This window comes from Rhinatrema bivittatum, chromosome 2 (genome assembly GCF_901001135.1).
Source record: "Rhinatrema bivittatum chromosome 2, aRhiBiv1.1, whole genome shotgun sequence".
NCBI classification, from domain to species: domain Eukaryota; kingdom Metazoa; phylum Chordata; class Amphibia; order Gymnophiona; family Rhinatrematidae; genus Rhinatrema; species Rhinatrema bivittatum.
The window spans coordinates 298,134,301-298,160,786 of record NC_042616.1 but is presented as its reverse complement, the minus strand read 5'-3'; the positions used below and the strand labels follow the sequence as shown (position 1 = coordinate 298,160,786).

General features: G+C 44.0%; 1 protein-coding gene across 5 annotated transcripts in view; it reads right to left on the bottom strand.

The window, feature by feature from the left end:
• Positions 1-18,930: 18,930 nt before the first annotated feature.
• MYRIP (myosin VIIA and Rab interacting protein) overlaps positions 18,931-26,486 on the bottom strand; it is a 627,821-nt gene continuing 620,265 nt past the window's right edge. For all 5 annotated transcript variants that reach the window (XM_029589668.1, XM_029589670.1, XM_029589666.1 and 2 more), the window contains one exon: positions 18,931-21,192. In XM_029589668.1, the coding sequence (XP_029445528.1) occupies positions 21,160-21,192 (33 nt within the window). In that variant the 3' untranslated portion in view covers positions 18,931-21,159. The remainder of the gene's footprint in view (positions 21,193-26,486) is intronic.

The window sequence follows — 26,486 nt, the reverse complement described above, 5'->3', positions numbered from 1 at the left end:
TAGTAATGCCTGCGATAAGACAAAAGGGGCTTGTTTAGGGAAATGTTTACACTTCCATAACTTCTATTTTTCCATCTTCCCACTCCTTCCAAAAATTTGTATTCGTGCTGTGCGCTAGTGTTATCGCATGCATTATGGCGTTCACACACGCGTTAACATGTTATCGTGTGCATTAACGCCATAGCGCATTTTGATGAATGACTCGGTTAGTGTTTAGTTGTTTGCAGATCTTCTTCTTCATGAACCTCAGCAAGAAATCAGGAATCTCAGGAACCCAATCATTCAGTCACACATTCTTTGAAATCCCTCATTATAGTCATTTAAAAGTACAGACTATCAGTATTTATGCTCGGGCAATATTCAAATTTCCAATTACAATTAAGTAAAGGTACTAATTTATCTACATTAGTTTTACCCCTTTTTTTAAGTTTAGGAAACTGATTTATCTACATCAGCTTTACAATTTGGAAGAGAAGTCTATTAACTGCTATTCATCAAGATGACTTAGAGAATAGCCACTGCTATTACTGGCATCAGGAGCATGGGATCTATTTACTGTTTGGGTACTTGCCAGGTACTTGTAGCCTGGATTGGCCACTGTTGGAAACAGGATGCTGGGCTTGATGGACCCTTGGTCTGACCCAGTATGGTTCTTTATATTCTTATATTTTTATCCCCCTTTTTAAAAATATATATATAAGTGAGATACTGGTTTATCTACACCAGTTTTTTTGTTTGTTTTTTTAAACTCCAATGCTTTAATTTAGCATTTCAAAGTTTACCAAATCTTTGTGGAAATTTATTAAAAATATTCTACCATTCATCCATCCATACAACATTCAGTCACTATCAAGATTGACAAATGAACTCCGTGGGTCAGTCAAATTAAAATTATTTTTAAAACTTCAATCTTCCTTCCTTACCACAGGATACTTAATAAATAGAAGCAAAAACACCCTCACAATCATTCACTTGTGTCCCTAGCTATCTTTAGCTAGTAAATGTTACTACTAGGCCTCTGGGTACAAGCAGCAGCTGCACAGGTCTTGTAATCCCCTCAGTATTCTAAATTGAAACTACTATGTCAGATTCAAGGTATTACTACTCTGAATGAAGTCATTAAATAAAATAGTTCCTTGCCTCTTGGTTTTAGGTAAATAAGAACATATATTTAACAATTAACCATTCTATTAGTGAATAATAAAGCTAAAGACATTTTAATCCAATTTTACTTTTGTTTATCTTCACAAGGCAAAATATTTTAAAAGTGCTTTGACTTTAAAATAGTAACACTACGCAGGCTTTTCACTTCAAGAATTTTAACGAGACTCCGTTGTCAAGGAGACTCTAAGGCAACAGTTTTCCTTGATACAGTTGCTATGATGTTTAAACTATTGAACTTATTCATTCCAAAGGGGCAGAGACTGAATTTTTAAATAAAATTAAAATCTACATTTTCCAAATAAAATGTTACTTTCCCCAAAATACAAAATAAACACTTCAAATCCATTCTGTCATCATTCACAACGTTACTACTGTATTAATTTACTTGAAATCGCATGAAAACCCTTCAGAACCCCCTTCAGTTCAATATCTGAATTTAAAAACATTTCAGAACAATTTTAAAAGTAGCCAAAAGCTTCTTTAAAACTCCTTAGATGTTTATTAATACAGAACACATTTTTCCTAGGAGTCTGAATTTTATATCTGGACTCCAGAACTACCTATAAATATAATGTTTTAAATAAACTTTTTCAAAGTCTTATTTTTACATGAATCATACTCTAAATAAATCTTCTCATTGCCACCATTATCAAAACTCTGAATTTTTAAAGTTTTAAAGGTCCTCTGACCCCCTCCCACAATGGGTATTAAAATACATGTATAGCCCTTTAAAAATTTTATGGGAGCCTCCTTAATTATTACACAATAAAAACACCAATTTTTTAAAATTTTAAAATGCCCCCAGATCTTTTATTTTTACTTAAAAAGAGCTTCCAGGCATTGTATTGGGCAGTCACTGATGTCATTAGTGACATCACCTAGGGTCCTCACCCTGCCATGTACTAGGAACTTTCCCACCACCTAGCACCGAATGGTCTTTGCTTTAATTACTCTCTTTAATCTCCAGCAACAGCAAACTCGGGGCTGACACAGCAGACCCAGAGCAGCAGCAGTCCTGGCAATTCACTGCCCTCTCTGATGTCTCCCTCACCTGTGTTGGGTTTTTTTTTTTGGGGGGGGGGGTTGGGGGGGAGTTAATTTTTTTTCCTGTGCTGTCAGGAGTCTCCACTCTCCCATGGCACCTTCAAACAAATGCCAGCAGACGCGACATACATCAGGAGCCCCAGAGCAGTTGCAGCATTCAAAACAACCACATGTTCTGGGTCCCATTAGTTTCCTTGGCCATGTAGCCCCCTCCTTCAGAGACAAATGGTGATATCTGGAAAAGAGGACTAGGTGGTCTGAAGAATTCATGTATATCAGCTTTGGACAAGTCATACATTGGTCCAATAAAAGGTACCACAACCTGACAAGAATACAGTTTCTTCTGCAGCAGCACAGCTCATAGAGCTTTGTCTTTAAATAATATGCTCACTTTTTCAAAGCCAGGTTGAAATTATTATCTTAGCTATTGTAATCACATTTCTATATCAATAGCAAGAAGTTGCACACAGAATAAGAGTTAGTGAGTTAGTCTGAACTTTCCTTAGAGAGCCTCAGGCATACTGATACATTCTGGTGGTATGTTCTTTTGACAACCATGCCGCTAATAAAAACAACGCGGCCACAATGCGCTGACAGCCGACGCTAGGAAGCATTTTTTTATTTCTTCATGGCACTTTAAGCTGCCGCTCCCAACTTTTAAACACGGCAACCAGCCGCTGAAGCATTTTTTCCTTTCGCCCCCCCCTCCACCTTGACAACAAGGCCAGCCAGCTTCCTACCCGACCCTTAGCTTCCCCCACCCTCCCGAGCCCCCCAAAACATACCTGGTGGTCTAGTGGTGGTCCCGGGAGCGATCTCCCGTTCTCAGGCCATCGGCTGCCACTCATAAAGATGGCGCCGATGGCCCTTTGCCCTTACCATATGACAGGGTATCCGTACCATTGGCCGGCTCCTGTCACATGGTAGGAGCACTGGATGGCAGGCGCCATCTTTAAAGATGGTGGCGGCCATCTTTACGATGGCGGTGGCCATCTTTAAAGATGGCAGCGGCCATCTTTACGAAGGCGGCGGCCATCGTTAAAGATGGCGCCAGCCAGCCAGTGCGCCTACCATGTGTGGCCAGCTCCTGTCACATGGTAGGAGCACTGAATGGCTGGCGCCATCTTTACGAAGGCGGTGGCCATCTTTAAAGATGGCGCCGGCCAGCCAGTGCTCCTACCATGTGACAGGGGCCGGCCAATGGCACGGATACCCTGTCATATGGTAAGGGCAAAGGGCCATCGGCGCCATCTTTATGAGTGGCAGCTGATGGGCTGAGAACGGGAGATCGTTCCCGGGACCACCACTAGACCACCAGGTATGTTTTGGGGGGATCGGGAGGGTGGGGGATGCTAAGGGGTCGTTTTTAAAGGGTCGGGTGGGTTGTTTTTTTTATCGGGCCATCGGCACCAATTTTGAGTGGCAGCCAAAATGGCGCCGATGGATCGAGAGCGGGAGATCGGTCCCCGCGCCCCCACTGGACCACCAGGTACTCGTAAAAAGTTTTGGGGGGGTTCGGGAGGGTGGGGGAAGGTAAGGGATTCGTTTTATAGGGTCGGTGTGGGTTTAGGGTTTTTTTTGGTGTGCCGGTTTTCCCCGCCCTCCCCCCTCCCCCGATTTACGATTTTTGACGATAAATCGGGGGAATTTCTATTGTATCACGACTCTTAACGATTTTTGACGATTTAAAATATATCTGACAATTGTTTTAAATCATCAAAAAACGATTCACATCCCTAATTCAGAGTGCTTTCACTAGTTCTCTTCTGATTACCATTTCCCTCTTTTAATCCTGACACAAAGTAAGCTTTAATAATCTTTGGCTGTTTCTCTTCTGGTATCATTAAGACATCCTTTAAATAACTTTTGAACTGTTCTTTTGCTGAGATTAATCTACATTTTGGAAAATTCGATATTTTAATATTATTGCTTCTAAGTTTGATTTCTAAAATTTCAACTCTTCTATTCATCGCTGTTTCACCTTTTATAATCACACTCTGAACGGAATTCAAATTTTCCAACTTTTCTTCCATTTGTATTATTTTCTCCTTCTGACCATTCATTACTGAATTTACATTTTTAGGGTGGGTTGGTTTTTTTTCGGCTTGGGACCGCAGAAAAAAAATGCTCAGAACCGCGGGAACGAAGATTTCCCACGGTTCTAGTATGAACACGATTTCGGAAACGATTCTGGAACCGATTCACATCCCTAGATGACGCACATCCCTAGACTGGAGTCCCAGCACAGGGGCTTTCCCTGGCCACATAAACACACCAGCCTTGCACAAGTGATGGGGGCTAGCACTTGTCACCCCCAACAGTCAGTCTGGTCCAAACATTTGTTTTTTGTTATGGTTATTGATGTTTGGGTGGATCCTTGGACACTGTGGCAGCTGACCACACCCATGGGTGGCAGTCCTGTGAGGGACCACAGTGTCAGGCTAGACTCTGGACACACAAACACAGATTTGAATCTTTTATTAAACAGTTTTGGAAGCCACTAGAGGTGGCAGTAGTGAGTAGTATATGTTGAGCCCGGCTGGGTAGGTCTCCCACAGAACGCTGGAACAGCGAATCCTCTGCTAGGCTGTGCTGTAGTGGAAAGAGACTGAGAGTTATGAGTACACAATAAGAAGCATTCAGTCACAGGTAGAATTAGGAGAACCTCCGAGACAGTGAGAGCAGGCCCTTGAGGAGCGAGTACCTGATCCCTTAGAGCAGAGAGACTCAGTTGTATTGTACTCACGTAGCAGTAACAGAGTTTTCACTAGGCACCGGAACAGAGGGCAGGCCCTCGAGGAGCGAGTACCTAGTTCCAGTGAAGCAGTTCTGTGGAATAGATGGTAGTTGTACTCACAGATGGAAACTGTTAATGAAGTCTTCCAAGTAGAAAGGTTTGAAGATGGAGGTAGTGACTCAGGGAACATGGGCCCTCGAGGAGCGAGTACCGGTTTCCTGATAGCACCTGAAAGACGCAGAAGAGGTCCCCAAGGAGCGGGTAGCCCGTTGGCAACCCCGAAGGGTGTAAGAGTTCCAGATAGCGCTGGAGTGGCAGAGCAGCTTCGGTACAGAGAGCAAATCCCATCCATAGAGTTACAGTTGCTAACTCAATGAGCTAGCAAATACTATAGGCTTAAATATCCGGGCAGCGTGATGTCATATCAGGGGGACATCCCTGAGGTTTGCGCCAACGTGGAAATAAAGATGAGGGCAGCGCACGCGTGCGCCCTAAGGTACCTTGGAGGACTATGGCGGGAGGCAGCACCAAAGCCGGTCTGGGGACGCCGGAGAGGACGGCAAACAGACGCCGTGGCTGCCAGTAGTCCAAGGTGAGTGGGAGGAGCTGCAAGTAGTGAGAGGTAGGTGGGGCAAAGCTGCGTGTGTGTGCACACCACACACGTTACATTAGTGCATAGCAAGGCACCGTGACAGTGGGCAGTGGGTAGTTTAACAGACTGAACTTTATTATTGGGACGGTCTGTGCAGTCAAGTGCCCAGGGCCGGTGCAAGGGTATTAGGCACCCTAGGCAAACCTTACAGTCTGGCGCCCCCTCCCCATACACAATTTTAAATTATGCATTTATAACATATTTTACATGAAAAATGACATTCTGAGGTAAAATTAATATACAAGTTGTTGTGATAATTTCATGCACTGTTGTGATGCCAACAAGAAAACTTTGCATCTTGGAATTCATATGGCATCATACCTATTGTGATATATTTCGGCATGGTCCTCCCGTATCAACACAGTACTATCTGCCAACACTCAAAGAATAACAACTCCACCTATGAAAAAGAATACAATAATATTACACCAGAATCTAAAATATCAATACACCTCCTATCAGGAAAACAGAACAGGCCAAGCTAAAACTACTACAGATCCCTACAGAGAAACCACATGCTAAAAGAATGCTTCATCTCAGTCTTTGCATGCAGAACACAAACCTTCACCAAATACAGAATAAAGCCACATAAAGTATAAATAGAAATATGCAGACAAAAACTGAACTGTAAAACGCATCAGGCCAGACTCAATACAGTGTAACAATGGAAAAACAAAAATGTCACCATTCCTCGTGAAACAAATCAATAAAATCAAGATATATAAATCATTAATCATAATTATAAAATCATACAAATAAAATAATTTCAAAACAGCTGATGAATAGAATATCCAATAATTAAAGACTCATGCAAATTTTGAAAGCTTTACCAAACACCAATAAAATATTTAAAAACAGCAGACATATCACATACTACCCAATAATTAAAATGGTAGTCAATCAAGAAAAATGAACTTAAAAAGCCACCTTTACTTACCCTCTCCAGCAGTTCTCCTACTTCTTTCCCTTGCGGGCAATACCAGAAGCAGCAGTAGCTGCTGAAGCTGTCCTCACAGTCCTCTTCCTTAGGGATCACAACCAGTCTCTTCTCTCTCTCACACACACACACACCAGTCATCTCCCTGATCAGTCTTTCTCACACATACACACGTCATCTCTCTGACCAATCTTTCTCAATCACACAATGCTCTCGCTTTCTCTTACTTACACACAGGCTTTCAATCACACACATGCTCTATTTCACTTACAAACAGGCCCAAATCACACACATGCCCTCTCTCACAGCCACAAGCCAGCAAAAACATGCTCCATCTCTCTCGCACACACACACATTGACGCACAGAAGCACCCTCCCTGACTCACATATACACCACACACATACAGAAGCACCCTCCCTGACTCACATACACATTACACTCTCACAGAAGCATCTTGCTTTCAGACTTGCAGCATTTTTCACTTTTACTAAAAGTAAAAGTGATGCTCCCAACCGTTAAATAAGAAAACCACATTCCTATGAAAAAGCAAAATGACACCCTTCCTTCAGGTTCTGTCCTCCCAAGGGACAGCCACCCACACAGTACGGCTTCTCTTGTTTTACGCTTTCAGGCAATACAGCAAGTGTCTTTCTTCAAACTATTAGTCGTATGATTATTTATGTCAGAGATATGGAACAAAAAGACATCCTTAGTTGGCTTCCCTTTTAAATGGGAAGATTCCAGTCTTAGTCATTTAAAAATATACATTTTCTAAAAGCTTAAAAAAAAAAAAAGCAAAACCGTTTCAGATTCTATTCTAGTCTTCATGCTTAAATTATGCTTAAAAAAAAAAACCCCCAAACCCCACCTGGCATCAGTATCTTAAATTTGTGATTTTGCTGAGATGAACATTTTAAATACTTTAATTTTTTTTGCTTTAGTATTTGTCATTAAAGTACAGAGAAGGGCTACCAAAATGATAAGGGGAATGGAACAGCTCCCTTATGAGGAAAGACTAAAGAGGTTAGGACTTTTCAGCTTGGAGAAGAGACGACTGAGGGGGGATATGATAGAGGTGTTTAAAATCATGAGAGGTCTAGAACGGGTAGATGTGAATCGGTTATTTACTCTTTCGGATAGTAGAAAGACTAGGGGGCACTCCATGAAGTTAGCATGGGGCCCATTTAAAACTAATCGGAGAAAGTTCTTTTTTACTCAACGCACAATTAAACTCTGGAATTTGTTGCCAGAGGATGTGGTTAGTGCAGTTAGTATAGCTGTGTTTAAAAAAGGATTGGATATGTTCTTGGAGGAGAAGTCCATTACCTGCTATTAAGTTCACCTAGGGGTAGATTTTTAAAAACGGTGCGTTTGCGTACTTTTGTTCGCGCTCCAGGCGCAAAAAAAAGTACGCTGGATTTTAGCAGATACGCGCGTAGCCGCGCGTATCTGCTAAAATCCAGGATCGGCGCGCGCAAGGCTGCCGATTTTGGGCAGCCGGCGCGTGCCGAGCCGCGCAGCCTGCCTCCGTTCCCTCCGAGGACGCTCCGAAATCGGAGCGGCCTCGGAGGGAACTCTCTTTCGCTCTCCCCTCACCTTCCTCTCCCTTCCTCTACCTAACCCACCCCCCCGGCCCTATCTAAACCCCCCCCTACCTTTGTTCGGGGATTTACGCCTCCCGGAGGGAGAAGTAAATCCTCGCGCGCCAGCGGGCTGCTGGTGCGCCAAGACGCAACCCGGGGGCGGTTCCGGAGGGCGCGGCCACGCCCCCGGACCGCCCCGAGCCGAAACCACGCCCCCGGATCCGCCCCCGAAACGCCGCATCCCGCCCCCAAAACGCCGCATCGATCGGCCCCGCCCCCGACACGCCCCCGACAAAAAACCCCGGGACTTACGCGAGTCCCGGGGCTCTGCGCGCGCCGGCAGGCCTATGGAAAATAGGCGCGCCGGCGCGCAAGGCCCTGCTCGCGTAAATCCGGGCGGATTTACTCTTAAAATCCGCCCCTTAGAGAATAGCCACTGCCATTAGCAATGGTAACATGGAATAGACTTAGTTTTTGGGTACTTGCCAGGTTCTTATGGCCTGGATTGGCCACTGTTGGAAACAGGATGCTGGGTTTGATGGACCCTTGGTCTGACCCAGTATGGCATGTTCTTATGTTCTTATGATTTCAAAATGGAAGAAAAGACTGGAGGTAAAACACTAATAAAAATGAGTTCATCAAGTGAAGTAAAATCCCAAATGCCAGCTGTTGTGTTAGTAGAAACAGAGGCTTTGAAGAATTTTACTATTCCGAAGCTAAGAAGAAGTACTAATAAAGTGTGCTTGGTACCTTGCAACACAGACAGAAGAGAGTACATAGAGATGATTTATACTTTAGAAGAATCAAGATTTGATATGTGCTATTATCTGCAGTCTTCCTGGCATTTTGGTGATAATTCAGGTCTAATTCAGGGCTAATCATGTGCTGCAAGGCCCTTGGCCGGTCTAATTCAGGGCTATTCATGTGCTGCTGCTGTAGGTATTTATGTACCTAGAAAATATAGAGTAGTTTGCTTGTTGTGATAGCTAGTATTCATTACATTCCTTATGCTATTTGTGGGCACTCTTAAAGCACATAGGCTGAGGACTCCTAGGGTGAACAGCTTGCAGAATGGTCAGTTTCCAAGGTCAGTCACCACTTTTCAGGGGTTTTATAGTTGGAGGCCCTTGCTGATCCACATGGCCGGCAGGACTTGCGGTCCAGCTAGAAGAGTTGCTGTCCTATTGGCTATGTCTCAAGTGGCATTTCTCACTTTTACAGTTAGTGGTGAGCAGAGCAGGTGTGCTGATGGACCCTGATTCATCAGCTCTGTGTATAGCATAAAGGCTAGAGAAGCTGTTGTCAGCTGATGACCTCAGGAGCTACAACCTGCCTCATTTGGAAACCTGTCACTGTACTGAATGTATGGGACAACTGCTCCCAGAGGTCTCATGTGGTTGGCATGATGGCTAATGCATGTTCTGTGTTGGTCTCTTGCAAGACAAGCATTTCTTGCCATCTGAAGGCTTGGGGGGGGGGGGGGGGGCTATGTCAGTATCTCTGACAAAGTGCTTCTCATATATGCTTCTCACAGATGTCTATCATGCTGGCAGATGTACCTAATCTTCTATTATTAGTTCAGACTCTGATGCCCTCATTATCAGTTAGGGACCAACAGCCACAGACATCAATGATGGAGGTTTACGAACATGCCAGGAACATACCCATTGCCCATGTGTAGGTGCACAAACCGCTGGAGGTAGTCTATCCCCATGAAAAGGGCCAACCCATGTGTTAGCCTTGGTCTACATCTGTATCTGGGGGTGATGTTAGCCTCATTGTTCCCTCTATTACCACATCTTTGCATACCCCAGAGCAAGCAGTGTGTATACATCCATTTTGCTTGGACAGTCTTTCGATACAAGTGTTCCTGTGCTTTCACTGGTTATAGCGGGTGCCTCAGAGATATGATTGTATCGTATGGGGAGAAAATGGCCTCAAGCTTACTTAAAGAACATTCCAGCTACGGTTCACACTGTTTATTTCTTGTGTTGGGGGCAAGATGTGAAACTTGACAGCGACAGACCTGATATGGTGTGTCACATTTCTGGATGAGTAGATATATGCCTGTAGTGTACACTTTCCACCACCCGGACCCTGATGCTCTTCCACCTAGTAATTGGAGTGGGACTAATTGTCTTGTTATTTGGGGGTGTGCATGGTTCCAAGAGCTTCAGCTACCAGAGAAGGTTTGCTGTTATTTTATTTTATTATTTTTTTTTTTTTGGGGGGGGGGGGGGTGGGTGAGAGGGTGGCTTGATGCCTGCTTGCACTCCTATTAGAGATTCCCTTTTTCAAGACCGTGGCCTACTTACCCTCCTCTCTGTAGAAGAGATCCTGGACACTTCACATAAAGGCTCCACACCAGGCAACATCTAATGCGATTTACTCTGCCAGATGTATATGCTGACAGGTTACACCTACAAAGATGCTGCCACATGTAGCTCTTTATGTTTTATGTGCATACACAGAAGTGGTGGCACATTTCTGCAGTTGATTTTAGGGGATGGGTTTAGCAGACAATTTTCCCTGCATTGTCCTCTACACAACCTGTGCATTATGCACCTCTGTCTACTTGCAGGCTGCTTTAACACCATGTCAACAACTGTGTGGTAACTGAAGAGGAGTGAGGGAGTTGTGTAGGTTAGAGAAACCCGACAGCCCAAGAGCTGACTGCTAGGAGGCTTGCTGTTGCTTGGGAGCAGGCAGACCTCCACAGACTGACTGTCTCCCCTGTACTGACCTGGCATGTCAATCTGTATAATACCTGTTTGCTGTGGCTGATAGTTAGCCAACAGGTATTATACAGATTCACATACCAGGCCAGTACAGGTGAGGTAGCCAGTCTGTGGAGGTCTGCCTGCTCCCAAGCAACAGCGAGCCTCCTAGCTGACTTCTCTTGGGCTATGGGGTCGATCTAACTTACACAACTCCCTCTTTCCTCCTCAGTTGTCACACAGCTGCTGACATGGTGTTAGAGCAGCCTGCAAGTAGAAGACATTTTGTTCAATGTGGAACCTAAAAGGGGTTTTGTCCAGATTGCCTTTTAGGTGGAGTGAAGACCCAAGCAAGGGGCCCAATGCTAAGTCTTGTGGGGTGAATAGTGTAATTTGCCTTTAATACCACACAGACTTTACATGTACACTATATACTCACTGTACTGGGCACCTGCAGCTGCACATTTCTGCTGCCTAGAGATAAAACACATCTAGAGCTTTATGTCATTTTCAAGTAGCCCTCTGACTGAAGACTTATGTCATGAAAGCATTCAGTTCCAGAGCCAGAGAAAAGGGCCATTGTTTGATCAGAGGTAATATATCTTCACACTGTTACAGGCCAATAGTTTGTAATAGGTGCACTATGACCTTTGCATAGCTAAACAAACGATTGGTCACCAACAGAGTGAAGACATAGCTACTGCACCTCTAGCCAAAAATTTCTACACCTATTCCACCGGACTGCATATGGAGTTGAACACTAGCTAGCTAGTTCCCATCTCACAAATATGCCCATGTACCCAGCAGTTAGCTAAGAATATGCTCTGTGGAGAACGCATCTAGAGCCAATACTGAAGCTCCACAGTAAGGAGCTTCCTGTTTAGCTCTTGCTGTCTTCCTTGGAATCATACAATCAGTTTTGATTGTATGCCATAGGCTATATAGTCTTGCCTGCCAGAAAAGTGCCTACTTGGAATGGTCAATAACACTTTAGCAAGCAAGGTCATGTGAATCCCAAACCTTTGACCTAGTGAACCCTGGTCAAACCTGTGACCACTTTATTATACAACAAATGTCAACAAATTGAAAGCAAGTCAACATCTGTGGTAATCACATTCTGCAAAGACAAGATATGTAATTGCACATGACATTGTAACTGAAATGAACAGCACATTGAGTGTAGACCTCTACATACATTGTTACAAATGGGAACATTACATATACAGTATTAGCATCTTATCTTTTTGTATAATCATGATTACAGCAAAGAACATAGAAAGCAGAAGTGGCACCCCAATAGCTACAATACAGCTCTAATATTAGAGCTGATAGCAACACAACTATGTAATATTAACCAAAAGGTCCCCAGACAGTCCCATGTTGAAAGAGTACACTCAAGGGGATAGCCTAATGGCTAAAGCAGCAAAGGTTAAGTGGCAGGCAGCAGGACCAGGACTGGAGAGTGCAGCATGGAGGCCAAGAGCCAGGACTAAAGACCACAGCATGGAGGCAGGAGCCTCATGAGAAGACACAGCAGCATGGAGGCAGTAGCATGGAGGAAGCAGCAGAATGAGATGAGATGTGATGAGACACCAGCATGGAGGCAGCAGCAGGATGAGAGATGAGATGAGATGAAACACCAGCATGGAGGCAGCAGAGGGTGAGATGAGATAAAACACCAGCATGGAGGCAGCAGCCGGATAAGATGAGATGAGATAAGATACTAGCATTAGGAGCAGAAGATGAGACATGATGAGAAGAGACAACAGCTGGATTATGACTGGAGACTGCCTCAAGAGGCTAGATTATGGCAGAGCATTGAAGAGGCCATTAGAAGTATATAGCAGGACAACATTGGCAGATAGTTGACCATTCCGATCATCTAGTCGGCACAGCAACTCTGTAGTCAAGATGGGCCCAGCAGGCTTCTTTTTCTAGCTGGCACAGGAACTTTATCCAGAGGCCCGGCCATGCTTGTTCAACAAGTCTTGTTCTTAGACATTATAGGGCAGCAGTTCTGACCCTTCATGGCCTTTTGCCATGCAGTGGCTTGCCACTTGGGGTGGCATGTCTTTGGGGGGCATACCCCTGGTTTGTCTCTCAGGCCTGGGACTGCTACATGGTGTGGAGACTTTGGATGCTGGGTAAGGCACAGGAAGAGGCTACAGCATTCATTGTAGAATCTGTGTCAGGATGCTGGTGAGGATCGAGGTAGCCACTGTGGTGAGAGCTTGTGTGCAGGGCCTGGGTCTACCCATTCACAACCTTCTCAGACTCACTAGCTCTGCCCATATGTGATGGAGGTGGACACCATTGGCTTCTTTCCATCTGGTCCAGCTGCTTTTGCATTGAGGCCTCTGTCTGTGCCAGTGCTGGTGCCGGAGATGGTGCTGGTGCTGTGCTCATCATGGCCGGAGCAGAGGTTTGGACCATGAGGAGGCTGGTGGGATGCTCCGGCTCAGTGCCTGCTGCCTTGTGCTGGTTATGTGGTGTGCTGGAGTGAAGTTACTGTGGCTCAGCTATGTCCCACTGGAGGCTGGGTTCCTCCATGAATGTTGAAATGTTTAAGCTCACATTCAGTGGGCTTGCTGAGCCAAGAGCTTCCAGGATCTGGCTGTTTTGAGGAGGCTGCTGCTGTTGTTGTTCCTTCTCCTCCTTCTCGCTGAACTGTGTCTGTGCATCCATAAGCAAGGGGGCATGGAAGAGTGCTGCTGTGCAGCTGGTCCCAGGATCTTTTCTGCTGGTCCCTGTAGCTTGACGGCTGGGACCGGCAGAGTCTTGGGTGAGAGCTATGGAAACAAAGAAGACATAAGTACCAAAGCCAAGAGGTACAATCATGGACTGTTTGGCATGAGATGTGCACTTTGCATATCAATCAATGTGAGCATCTTATGCCAAATGATGTGGACAACTATAGCAGCCTTGCCATTTACAGGTGAGGTGAACTTACTGGCTCCAGCTCACATAGTGTCCAGCCGCTCAGTCATGCCCTCGAACACATCCGGTCCCAGCCGTTGGACAAGGCGCTACTCCATGGGTATGAGCACAATCGGACAAGGGGCTTTACCGCCAGTCTGCCGAATGTATTTGTTGTGGTTAGACACTTTAGTCTTCAACTGGGCCTTTTTGTCTTGGTACCTCTGGGCCATCTGCTCCCCACTGCGTTTCACTCAGCTGTGTCTTGAGATAGCCTGGGCGATGGTGTCCCAAATCTGGCTCTTGGATGCCCTCAAGGTTGCCGAAGAGCATGGCATAATATTCCAGGACCCCAGCAATGATCATCTCATTGTTCTTCAGGCTGAACTTCAATGCCCTCAGATGAACGCGCCCTGCTGCCTGGCTGCCTGAACGGGGTGCCACTTCTGTTTCCGGAGATGTGTTCTCCTTTCCTCCTTTTCCTGACTCTCGCTCCCACTCTCCTCTCCTCTCCCTTCCGTCCCTCCTCTTGCACCTGCTTTACCAATTCTCCTCCTCTCTGCCCTGTCTATCCCTAGCCTGTTGTCTTCCTCCCATCGAACTCGCCTGCCTATCCCCTTCCCTCTCTCGCGTTCTTCTACCCCTTCCCCCCTTCCCTATCTCTACTCCTGTCCCTATCCCTACTTGTACTCCTACTACTCCTCCTTCCTCTAGCATTCCTGCCCTCATCTTCCCTCCTCTCGCCTCTCCTCTTTACCCCGCCTCTCACGCTTCATCCTCTCCACTCCTTAACACCACACCTCACCACTCCTCCTCCACCTCAACAACATGGCTCATCACTCCTCCTCCTCATCACTACATCTCATCAATTCTCCTCACCACTCCTCCTCTGCCTTACCACCACGCCTCACCCAAACACAAAGATAGACAAACAGGACAAAGTGACAAAAGCTTTCACACACACAGATCAAGAAAACAGACAAAGGGAAAGGGAAACAGATGAGAAACAAGCAAAGGAAACCTCACTCAAAACTCCTAAATACCTCCAACCAATTACCAACTCACCTACTCTCCTCTCTCCAAACACCTGACACACCCTCAAAGAGGCAGCTGTAGGAAACTGGTATATATAAACCAGAAAAATAACATGCCATGCACAAATCAACTTGTGCCGTGTAAAATGACATGCAATGTGCTGACTCAATGTGCGATGCCATAATTGTCTATGCGATGCGATACACAGGAAATTAGCCTAACCATGCCATTTTTTTAATTGTGGGCACTATTGTTGGTATATTTATAGCAATTTGATGAATCTATCTACAAGTTATCTGGATATATTTAACCAGTTAACTTCCGTGGCCAGCTATTTTTTGAATATGGATCTCATTGAGTTTACTTCATTTAGCACCCACTAGTTCTCTCTATACCAAAAATAATCAAATCTTGATTCTCATGTCATGCACAAAATTTCTGCCTGTCACATTTGATGCCACCTATTAATGTTAAACCACTAATTTTAGCTCAACAAGCCAGGGCTTCTCTTCTTACCACAGTCTTATGTGCCTTTTATCGATTCCCTTCTACCCATTATCTCATCTAAATGCATTAGTGCATTCAATATTCTCCCTTCCTATGTCTGATATTCATATAGGGCTCTTCCTATTCCATTCAAAATTACATTATTGGCAAATCAATCATAGTACTATGAATACAAATAAATCATGAGTGAATACATAGGTATATCAATACTCACAGAAAAATTCTTATTAATCAAGTAATTATCGACCTGAAATACATGTTATAGGAAATGCAATGCATTATATAAAAATAAACCCTAGGATATTTTTCATGCAAGTTATATATTAGGTCCATGATTACTTGGCTAAACAATAATGTCCAAATTTTAAAAGGCCCGCAGATCCCTCCCCTGGCCCACCTCTTTCTAGAGGCACAGCACTTCAGCACGTACCAGGGGTTAAGTGAATGGGTAGGCCTCTTCAAAAATGCGCGCCCACGCGCGTAACCCCCACTGTTTGTATGCGCACATTTTAAAATCAGACTGTAAATATATTATATTTGATTTTTTTTTCTAAAAAATACAGCAGAAAATTTCTAAAGTATATGAGAGTTTTAACATGGATAAGAAGGAGTTTGGTTTATGCTCCTTTTCCAGAGTCTCAGGCAATGGCAAATGTCATAATGCCTCTGTATCTCTCAATGGTGAGGCAGCACCTAGAATACTGTGTGCAGTTCTGGTTGCCACATCTAAAAAAAGATATAGTTGCATTGCAAAAAGTACAGAGAAGGGTGACCAACATGATAAAGGGGATTGAACAACTCCCCTACCAGAAAAGGCTAAAGATGTTAGGGGTGTTTAGCTTGGAGAAGAGATGGCTGAGGGGGGATATGATAGAGGTCTATAAAATCATGAGTGGAATAGAATGAGTAAATGTAAACTGGTTATTTATTCTTTCAAAAAATACAAAGACTAGGGGACAACTCCATGAAGTTAGTCAGTAGCACATTCAAAACAAATTGTAGAAAATTATTTTTCACTCAATGCACAATTAAGTTCTAGAATTCATTCACAGAGGATGTGGTTAATGAAGTTAGCATAGATGGGTTTGAAAAAGATTTGGACAAGTTTCTAGAAAAGGCAATAAACTGTTATTAACCAAGCAGACTTAAGAAAAAGCCACTACTTATCATTGAGTGATAGCACCATGGGATGTATTTACTGTTTGGGATCTTGATCAACAGTGACCAAACCAGGTACTTATAGCCTGGTTTGGTCACTGTTGAAAACAGAATGCTGGGCTTGATGGACCCTAGGTCTGACCCAGTATGACAAATTCTTATATTAATGCCTTACAAATAGTTTTGAAATGTAAACACGATATCACCTCTAGTAAATACTCTATTGATTTTCCTAAACACTTCTTTAAACTTCTTCAAACTTCTTCACGAAGCACCAAATGATTCTCAATAACGCCGACACACGATTTCCTCATACACAATCTTACTGCAGGGAACTTCCCTGTCACTTATCTGTGCACATTCTTGATCTCAAGTCCATGTCCATGTGTTGGCGTTAATGAGAATCGTTTGGTGCTTCGTGAAGAAGTTTGAAGAAGTTCAAAAAAGCCCATTCGTGGGTAGACATAATTTCAAGAAAATGTTTTAAGTCTCTTTTCACTTAAAAAATTCAATCACGCTAAAAAATAGAAAAAGCATTCACGGGTTGGAGGAGGTCGGTTTATGATTAAAAATTGCCATACATTGCTGGATGCGATGATATGAAATTGTATGAAACCTTCCTCTTCTTCCCCCAAACTTTTTTTCCTTTTTGTGGATAAATATTTGGACTTTATAGATTGTTTTTCAATGTTGAGGGATTTTTTCCTTTTTGAAAAGTGTTTAGGAAAATCAATAGAGTATTTACTAGAGGTGATATCGTGTTTACATTTCCATGGTATTTATATCACTCGTAAAAAATAGTTGTGCATTGTGTTTGTGGTCTCTTACAAATAGTTTTGGCATTGCTATGTCTCCTCCTGTGAAGGCCCATGGACTATTACCAGAAGTAAAACACTGAAGAATATCTTTGTGTGCAGACTGCTAAATTATTAAGAATAATTCAAACCAGGTAATTAGATCCATTCCATTTTAAGTTTATTGATAACTTACATTACCAGGTATGTTCTCTTTTGTACGGAAGAGCATAAAAAACTGTTTTTCCTGTCCTTCCCTTCAATTGCATTATTACACCACTGAAACTAAACAGCTCACTCTTTACTTGAACCATAACATGTTTAGTAAGCACACTTCTTTTGATGTTCACCAGTCGTTTAATGACATTTGGCATGGAATATAAAATTACAAACAGTACAAACATGAAGCCTGATCCAATAAAAGAAAAAGAATGCCCACAAACAAGAGGAAGTTACAGACTTGGCCGAAATTAAATGTGCCAAGGAAAATATGATGCTCACATTGCTCAGTGCCATGCTGGGATTGGATGACTTGTGCATTCCATCTTTCCTTCTCCTCTTCTGTATGAGTGCATTAGCAATTGAACATATAGGCGTGCGTGCTATGAGCAAAGCCAACATAAAATTGTAACAATATAATCAGAAGAAATCAAAAGAAGTTCTCCATATAAATAAGATTATCTAACTTATCCACACCAGTTACTAAGAGTCAAATAAAATGATTGATTTTAGACATAATTATTCAGCATTTTCTCGTTACCTCCTTGTCCCTTTTTATTTTTTGTTTGTTGTTGGGGAAGGAGCTCCTACAAAATTGCTATATAATGTTATGGAACAGTTTCATTGCTTTGCTCCTAGTTTCTAAATTTAAACATAGCATGCTATAGAAAGAGTGGTGAGCATGGTTCTTGCAATATATATATATATATATATATATATATATATATTTAACTGGATTTTATTTTATTAAGATTTCATTGGCTCCTTTTAAAGGAAAGCAGAGCCCAACTCGGACGAGATGGATGTTTTAATTATGTCAGTAACAACATGCTTTAATATGTGGTAGAGTTTGGATATAAAGCAAAGAATGGCATGATGATAAATGGTTAGGAGAGATAACATAACTGAAGTGGCTATGTGGATAAGAGTGAGGTGCTAGGACTGGAGGGTATTGTTTTAATTTGTTTAGAAATATTCTCTTTGATAAGTCTTGAAGAAGAGGTCATTGATGCATTTTTTTTCTTTTATTGAATCAAGTCCTATAATGCTTGTTTACAATTTACACCTAATCTAGCATTTTTCTCTGAGACTATACAATTGAAAGCAATTTGAGCTTTCTCCCAGAATCAATCAGACCTTTTCCATGAAGTCTCAATTATTTTTAAACATTAAAATATTTTCATTTATAAAAAATTAATCTTAATAAATATTAAAACTAAAGATTAAAATTACTTGATGACAAAATAATTCTTTGTGTGCTATATGTATTTTATACTTTGTAATACAGTAAATAATTATTTGCACATATTTGGCACAAGTAAACCTTCTGTAAAAATTCAAATACCATATAACAGGGTTTTTGTTTTGCAGTACTTACCACAATACACATTTCTTATTTAAGAAGACTTAATATTTTAACATTGGAACACAACAGTAGCTGCTTTTCATGCTTGTTATGAAAACCATTCTAGTTGAAATTAATTTTTAATCACATTAACAGGACAAAATAGTTGTCTGAAACATCATTCCATTCAGATTTGATATTACATGTAGTAGGTAATATTATTAGACAGATATGCAGACCACGATCAATCACATTTCATGAGAGTTTATCACGTATATCTGCATTAAATGAACTTTGCTAAGGTACATAATAAGTAAATAGTTCAGATACCCTTAGTTGCAAGAGATCATGTTTGTCATTGACATAAAATGGGAGAACATGTTGGCAATCTAGGTCATGAGTAATTATAATTTTGTTATGACATTCTATTTTGTTAACTGATTTACTAGATTACAGGCTTCAGTAGGATCCTAAATCCATTCATAAATATTTCTGGTTAAAATGTAACTAAAGAGAACAGCAGGCATAATGAAAATAAGGTGGATCTTGACTAATGGGCACACTATATATATATTGATACTTCTATATTACGCACATGCTTGCTGATCCTGACAAATGTTTTGCATGTATTGATAACTACCTATTGAAGAATATATGTCTGACCATGTTATGCTCCTCACTATACAAGGTCCACTGAATCCTGGGACACAATGGGCTTGATTTTCAAAACAACTTATACGCATACAACTCTGGTTTAGAGGAGTGTAAGGGGTATTTTGAAAATCAATCAGGGTCTAGTGCACGTGAATGTATGTGCTCAATTGGTACAACAAAGAGGCATTCCACAGGGGCAGAGTTAGGGCAAGTAAACCATTTACCACATACATTTGGTTTTTGAAAGTATGTGTGTAAATCTGCCTGCACACATCACCACCAGCTTGGAAGCAGGTGCAAATGTATGTGTGTATGCCAGCACTGGTTTACCCCCGAACATTATCAAAGTGGACTATTGTGCATAAGCTCACTTTTAAAACTCAGCCTAAACTCTGTGTGTACTCTGTACATGCAAACTTTAGCCCTGTGTGGGTAGCTGAAAATTACCCGCCCCACATATATATATAATTTAAACAAAAAATATTGGCAATGTGCTATTATATTTTCAGTTTGCTTTTTCAAACAATTTAAGTCGAACTTCAGAAAAAGTTTAGGGTTTTTTTCAAACCACTTATTTCGATATATAGTAACATATATGCACTAAGCAAACCTTAGAAGGTCAATCAGATTGTCAGGTTCTTTCTTTTCCAGTGCATAAATCCCTGATGTGTGGATGATAAGCACCAGAATAAAAGTTTTAAATCTGCTTTAATTATGAAAAAGTATTTTATGTAAGTAACAGTGATCTGAATTCTACATTGACTTTATTTTCTCAAACTCTCTGGAAGCAATGGTAATACTGTCAAACCGGGAGGCTCAAGCATGTGTTCTTCCACCTCTGGCAACTGTTTACGCATGAATTACGACATGACATGGCATCATAAAAGACACAGCATGATGCTCTATGACATAAAATAGTATTTGATATGGCAAATTACATTGTCGTGCTGTAACAAAACCAACTGGTCTTTCAAAAATGGCTTAAAAATATTTTTGCTATAGGAAAACAATGGGAGAAAGACTTTTGAAAATAGAGGTCATCTAAAAAGAGGCATTTCCACTAAGCCTCTTAACATGGCAGGAGGAGTTATAGCTCTTGATTTGGTGATAAGGGGCTTGTGTCTCCTGAACTGGTGGCAGGAGTTATACCACTCTCTCCCTCTCTTCCTTTCCTCAAAGAGGGCTTTAATTTGCGCATTTTTTTTAAATTATCAGCTTTAGTCCAAATTGGTGGACAACAAATGCCTACTTAAAATGAAATTTATCATAATGATCACAAGATAGATAAACATGCGAAAAGCACAGAGTCAGAACATCTCCATTTGGGACTAACATTTGTCTTTCCTTTGTCACATCATGTATAATTAAGTATACAAAAACATACTTTTCTAAAAGACAATATACTTGAGTACTATTGACAAAAAAGTGCATCTTAAAAAGTGAAGCCTTGCTTATGAAACGCGGTATCCTTTTGGGAGTCTATTGAGAATTTAAGGCAGCGTTTCAGTTTGATTGCAATGCTGAAGACTTGGACAGCGTTCTCAGTGAGGTATCCAAACAAAGCCCTATTATGGCTGCATTGTAGGGTCTTGAGGGATCCATTTTTCATTGGACATCTGTACAATGGCTGTAAAATGAAGGCACTCTTGTGTACAGCCTTAGGCAGTGTGTTATTGGCAGTAAAGTTTTTGCGTTACTAATACATTATAGTAGGTCCTCTGGCTGGTTTCTGGAAGAAAAAGTAAAACAAAAGAACAGCAAAAGAAATATTTATTAAAATGTTTGACACAACAGACATGTTTAAAATGTTTATTACTGTATTGGTGGTAATAAAAATTGGACTGCTTGAAGATTGTAGTGTCTTCTATGAACCACCTCCTGACCCTTACCCCCCCCCCCCCCCACACACACACCACTACCATCGCAACAAGAAAGATTTTGATCATAGATTTCATTGGCATTTGGGGCTTTGCAAGTCTATTCTTCAGATATCCCTGCAGAGGTGTGAAACAACATTGAGGTCTATATTCGGTAAGCCAGGGAACTGACAAATTATCTGGCTAAAGACAGCCAGATAACTTGTAACGAATAGTCAGTAGGGACAAATCTCCTGCTAAATATACTCAGCCAAAGTTATCCAGCTAATTATAGCTAAATATCTTGGTAAAATTAACTGGCTAGATTTACCTGGATAACTTAGAATTTTATCAACTATATTATATATATTTTTGTTATGGATGTTGCGGTCCTGGCCGCGAGCACCGCGGCCAGGCCCTTACCTCTTGATTCTCTGACCTGCTCCCGCCTCCGGAGTCCTGGCCTGCGGCCTGTTTGGCAGTGTCCCCGCTGGGGCGGCACCGCCGTGAAGGTTTTGGTGGACATCCTCTTCCTAGGCACGCGCGCCACTTGGGCGCCTTTGTAACCAGTTTCCTGCCAGTGCCGACTCCGCCCAATTCCTGACATCAGACGCCACGGCCTTGATAAGCTGGCCACGGCCATCCAACCTTTGCCTTTCAATGGGTTAGCATTCTGGTTTCCTGTTGCCTTGCGCCCTGGAGTGACCTGCTTGGCTACGTCGCTCCGTTCCTGCTACAGTACCTGCTTGGTTCCTGCCTGCCTGCTACAGTACCTGCTTGGTTCCTGCCTGCTTGCTACAGTACCTGCTTGGTTCCTGCCTGGTTCCAGTACCCGAGTCCTGCTACAGTTCCTGCCTGGTTACAGTACACGAATCCTGCTACAGTTCCTGCCTGGTTCCAGTACCCGAGTCCTGCTACAGTTCCTGCCTGGTTCCAGAACCCGTACCCAGTTACAGTATCACTACTGTCCTAGTCTGGTTCCAGTTACCTGTCCTGATCCACAACCCGCCTAAGTCCCAGCAGCTGGGCCCCTACGGGCTCCTCCCAGGGGGGCTTCGGCTTCCAAGTGTGAAGCCACCTAAGTCCCAGCGGTTGGGCTCCTATGGGCTCCTCCCGGGGGAGCACCAGCTTCCAGGGTGAAGAGCATCTACGTCCCACCTGAACATCTGCCTCCCGGCCTTCTGTTCATCAGAGACATTGTCCATCTTTTCCTAGTCTCCAGCAGGTCTGCCCAAGGGTCCAGTAAACTGAGACTCCCACAACAGATTGCAAGGCCATGGACTCGGCGGATGCGCCTGTTCTCTTGGACCTGCCAGGGTTGGCCCAGCAGCTGCAGTATCAGCAATAATACCTCGAGGTCCTCACTGGTTTGGTAGGGGAGTTGTTGGCCCGACTGGATGCCCGGGCCTCTTCTGCCCCAGAACCAGTACCCGAGGCCCAAGATTCATCGGTGACTCAGTTGCCAGCACCCTCCCGCTACGCTGGTGATTGAAGGACCTGCCGCGGCTTCCTGAACCAATGTTTTGTACGGTTCTCCTTGTTGCCTTGGCAGTTTCCCTCGGATGCAGTGAAAGTGGCATACATCCTGTCCTTGCTCAATGGGAAAGCCTTGATATGGGCTTCTCCCCTTTGGGAAAACAATGATTCTTCACTAACAGATTTACAATTGTTCATAACGAACTTTCGCCAGGCCTTTGATGAGCCCGCCCGAGTAGCCACGGCTACGTCTGATCTGCTGCAACTTCGTCAGGGGCTCGCTCCTTGACAGACAATGCAATGGAGTTTCGGACTTTAGCCCAGGAAGTAGGTTGGCAGGATGGTAGTCTTAAGGCCATCTTCCTGGAAGGCCTTTCCGGTCGCATTAAGAATGAGATTGCGGCTCGAGATTTGCCGGAAGACCTCAATGCCTTGATCGAGTTGGCTGCTCACATAGGCCGCCGCCTACAACAATGGGCCAAGGAGCAGCGCTCTTCTTGCCATAGTCAGGCTCGTGGGCCGAGACCTGCGCCCTCTCTTAAGAGCTTTCGTCCAGATGTCCCCACCAGCGAACCCATGCAGCTGGGATGGGCCCCGCTTTCCCTTGAAGAAAGACAGCATCGCCATTCGTTGAAGTTGTGTTTATATTGTGGCCAGAAGGGCCACTTCTTGGCACGCTGCCAGGAGCGTACGGAAAACGCCAAAGCCTAGGAGGTTGGGAGGAGCTCCTCCTAGGCTGTGCTACAGCTCCTCAATGCACTGTTCCTGTTACTCTGGAATACCTAGGAGGTTCCTTTGAGACGATGGCGTTCCTGGACTCTGGAGCCGGAGGTAATTTCATCCTGTACTACTTAGTCTCCCAGTTGCGAATCCCTACGCATAGACGGGAGGTCCCGTTATGAATTACCTCGATCCAGGGGACGCTCCTTCCTGGTCCTGTCCAGCTGTCCAGGGCACCCATTATGGTCCGCACCGGGGCGATCCATTCAGAGGAGATAGCCTTCCTAGTACTGGATAAGGCTGTCCACCCTGTGGTCCTAGGGTTGCCGTGGTTACAGAAACACTCGCCCACGATTCAGTGGGATACGCTACAGATTGTTAAATGGAGTCCCTTCTGCCAGCTAATTGTATGAAGGTGCCTTGGACCCTCTCACTTCCGCTGATGCACTCTGCTGTGGGTCCCCCTGCACCTTATGAGGACTTCACCGATGTATTCTCCAAGACCAAGGCAGAGATCCTTCCGCAGCACCGTCTGTATGACTGTGCTATTGACTTGCTACCTGGTACCATGCCCCCTCGAGGAAGGTTTATCCCTTATCCATACCTGAGACCTGGGCCATGTCCGAGTACGTTGCAGAGAATTTGGCCAAGGGGTTTATCTGCCCGTCCAAGTCGCCTGCAGGGGCGGGTTTCTTTTTTGTCAGCAAGAAAGACGGCTCACTGAAGCCGTGTATAGACTATCGAGGCCTAAATTCGATTACCAAGTGAGACCGCTACCCGCTCCCGTTAATCCCGGAGCTCCTTGATCGGCTTCAAGGTGCGAAGATTTTCACAAAGTTGGACTTACGAGGAGCCTATAATTTGGTCAGAATCTGTCCCAGAGATGAGTGGAAAACCGTGTTTAATACCTGAGACGGGCATTACGAGTATCTCGTGATGCCTTTCAGCTTATGTAATGCCCCGGCGGTGTTCCAGCACCTGATGAATGAGGTGTTGTGGGACCTTCTGAACACCTGTGTAATTGTTTACCTCGATGACATGTTAGTCTACTCCCAGGACTTGCCGTCACATCGTCAACATGTCCGCCAAGTGCTCCAGGTACTTAGGGAGCACGGTCTATACGCGAAACTGGAAAAGTGCAGTTTTGAGAAGACCTCCTTGCCGTTCCTAGGCTACATAGTCTCTGCAGCAGGCTTTCTAATGGATCCTGAGAAAGTGGCGGCTATTAATAATTGGCCCCTGCCCAGGGGTCTTAAAGCATTGCAACACTTCCTCGGCTTTTCTAATTTCTACCGTCACTTTATCCCCAACTACTCCCGTATTGTGACTCCGTTAACTGCCCTCACCCGAAAGGGGGCTAACGCAGTGGATTGGCCTCCTTTTGCCTGCCAAGCTTTTGAGGCTCTCAAGGAATCCTTCTTACTAGATACCTGCCTTCATCATCCAGATCCCAGCTGGCCCTTCGTTGTGGAGGTTGATGCCTCCAGTGTGGCCGTGGGGGCCGTACTGAGCCAGTACTCTGATTCTGGACAGCTGTTGCCCTGTTCATATTTCTCAAGGAAATTCTCCCCGGCTGAGAGCAACTACAGTGTAGGTGACAAAGAGTTGCTAGCCATGAAACTTGCCCTGGAAGAATGGAGACAGTGGTTGGAGGGAGCCAACCACCCAGTCACGATTTACACCGATCACAAAAACCTAGCATTCTTGAAGCAAGCCCAATGTCTGAATCCAAGACAAGTCCGATGGTCGCTGTTTTTTGATCGGTTTGACTTTACCTTACGCTACCGACCCGGCTCTAAGAATGTTCGAGCTGACGCGCTCTCACACTCTTCTGAGGTCGAAGAGATCCCTGATACACCTCAGTATATCTTGGACCCTGAAAAAGTCACCCTTGCTGCAACTTTGGTGTCCTCCCAAGGGAAGACCGTTGTTCCGTGTCGCTCCAGGAGAGCAGTCCTTGCTTGGGCCCATGACTCCCTCACTGGGGGCCATGCTGGTTGGAAAGGGACGTTAGATTTGTTAAACCGTTTCTACTGGTGGCCAACGGTGAGACAAGACGTCCAAGCTTTTGTGGGCTCATGTCCTACTTGTGTGGTTCAAAAACCGCTCCTCGGGAAGCCCAGGGGCTTGTTGCAACCATTGCCCATCCCGGTGGAGCCTTGGACACATATCTCCACTGATTTCGTCTTGGATCTTCCTGTCTCAGGAGGTAATTCGGTCATCTGAGTAACCGTGGACCGATTTTTCCAAGATGGCGCACTTTGTTCCCTTGCCAAAACTTCTTTCTGCCCCTGACCTAGCTGGTCTGTTCTCTCAGCACATCTTTAGACTTCACGGTCTTCCACAGGATATCGTCTCCGATCGAGGACCACAGTTTACAGCCCGCTATTGGAAAGCCCTATGTAAGCGCTTTAATGTGCAACTTAGTCTTTCATCTGCATTCCATCCTCAGAGCAATGGGCAAACAGAACGAACAAATCGAACCCTGAAGACGTTTCTCCGTGCCTTTGTGAGCGAACGACAAGATAATTGGGCCAAGCTACTCCCTTGGGCGGAGTTCTCGTATAATAATCACACGCATACTGCTACGAGAAGTTCCCCGTTCCTCATTGTTTATGGGAAGCAACTTCGTCTGCCTCTACCTTCGCCTGAACCTAGTGCACTCCCGGCAGTGCAACTCTCAACTCACTAGCTCGGTGCCTTGTGGAACTCTACCCAGGAAAAGATCCGTAAAGCTGCCCTGTCCGCCATGAAGTGGGTGGATAGGCATCGTCAACCAGAACCTATCTTCCTCCCAGGAGACCGTGTCTGGCTTAGCACCAGAAATCTACAGATACGTATTCCCTCTCGAAGACTAGCCCCGAAATTCTGTGGGCCTTTCTGAATCGCCGAACGAGTGGGAGCGGTCTCATACAGTCTACGCCTACCCTCTTCCATGCGCATACATGATGTGTTCCACGTGTCATTGTTG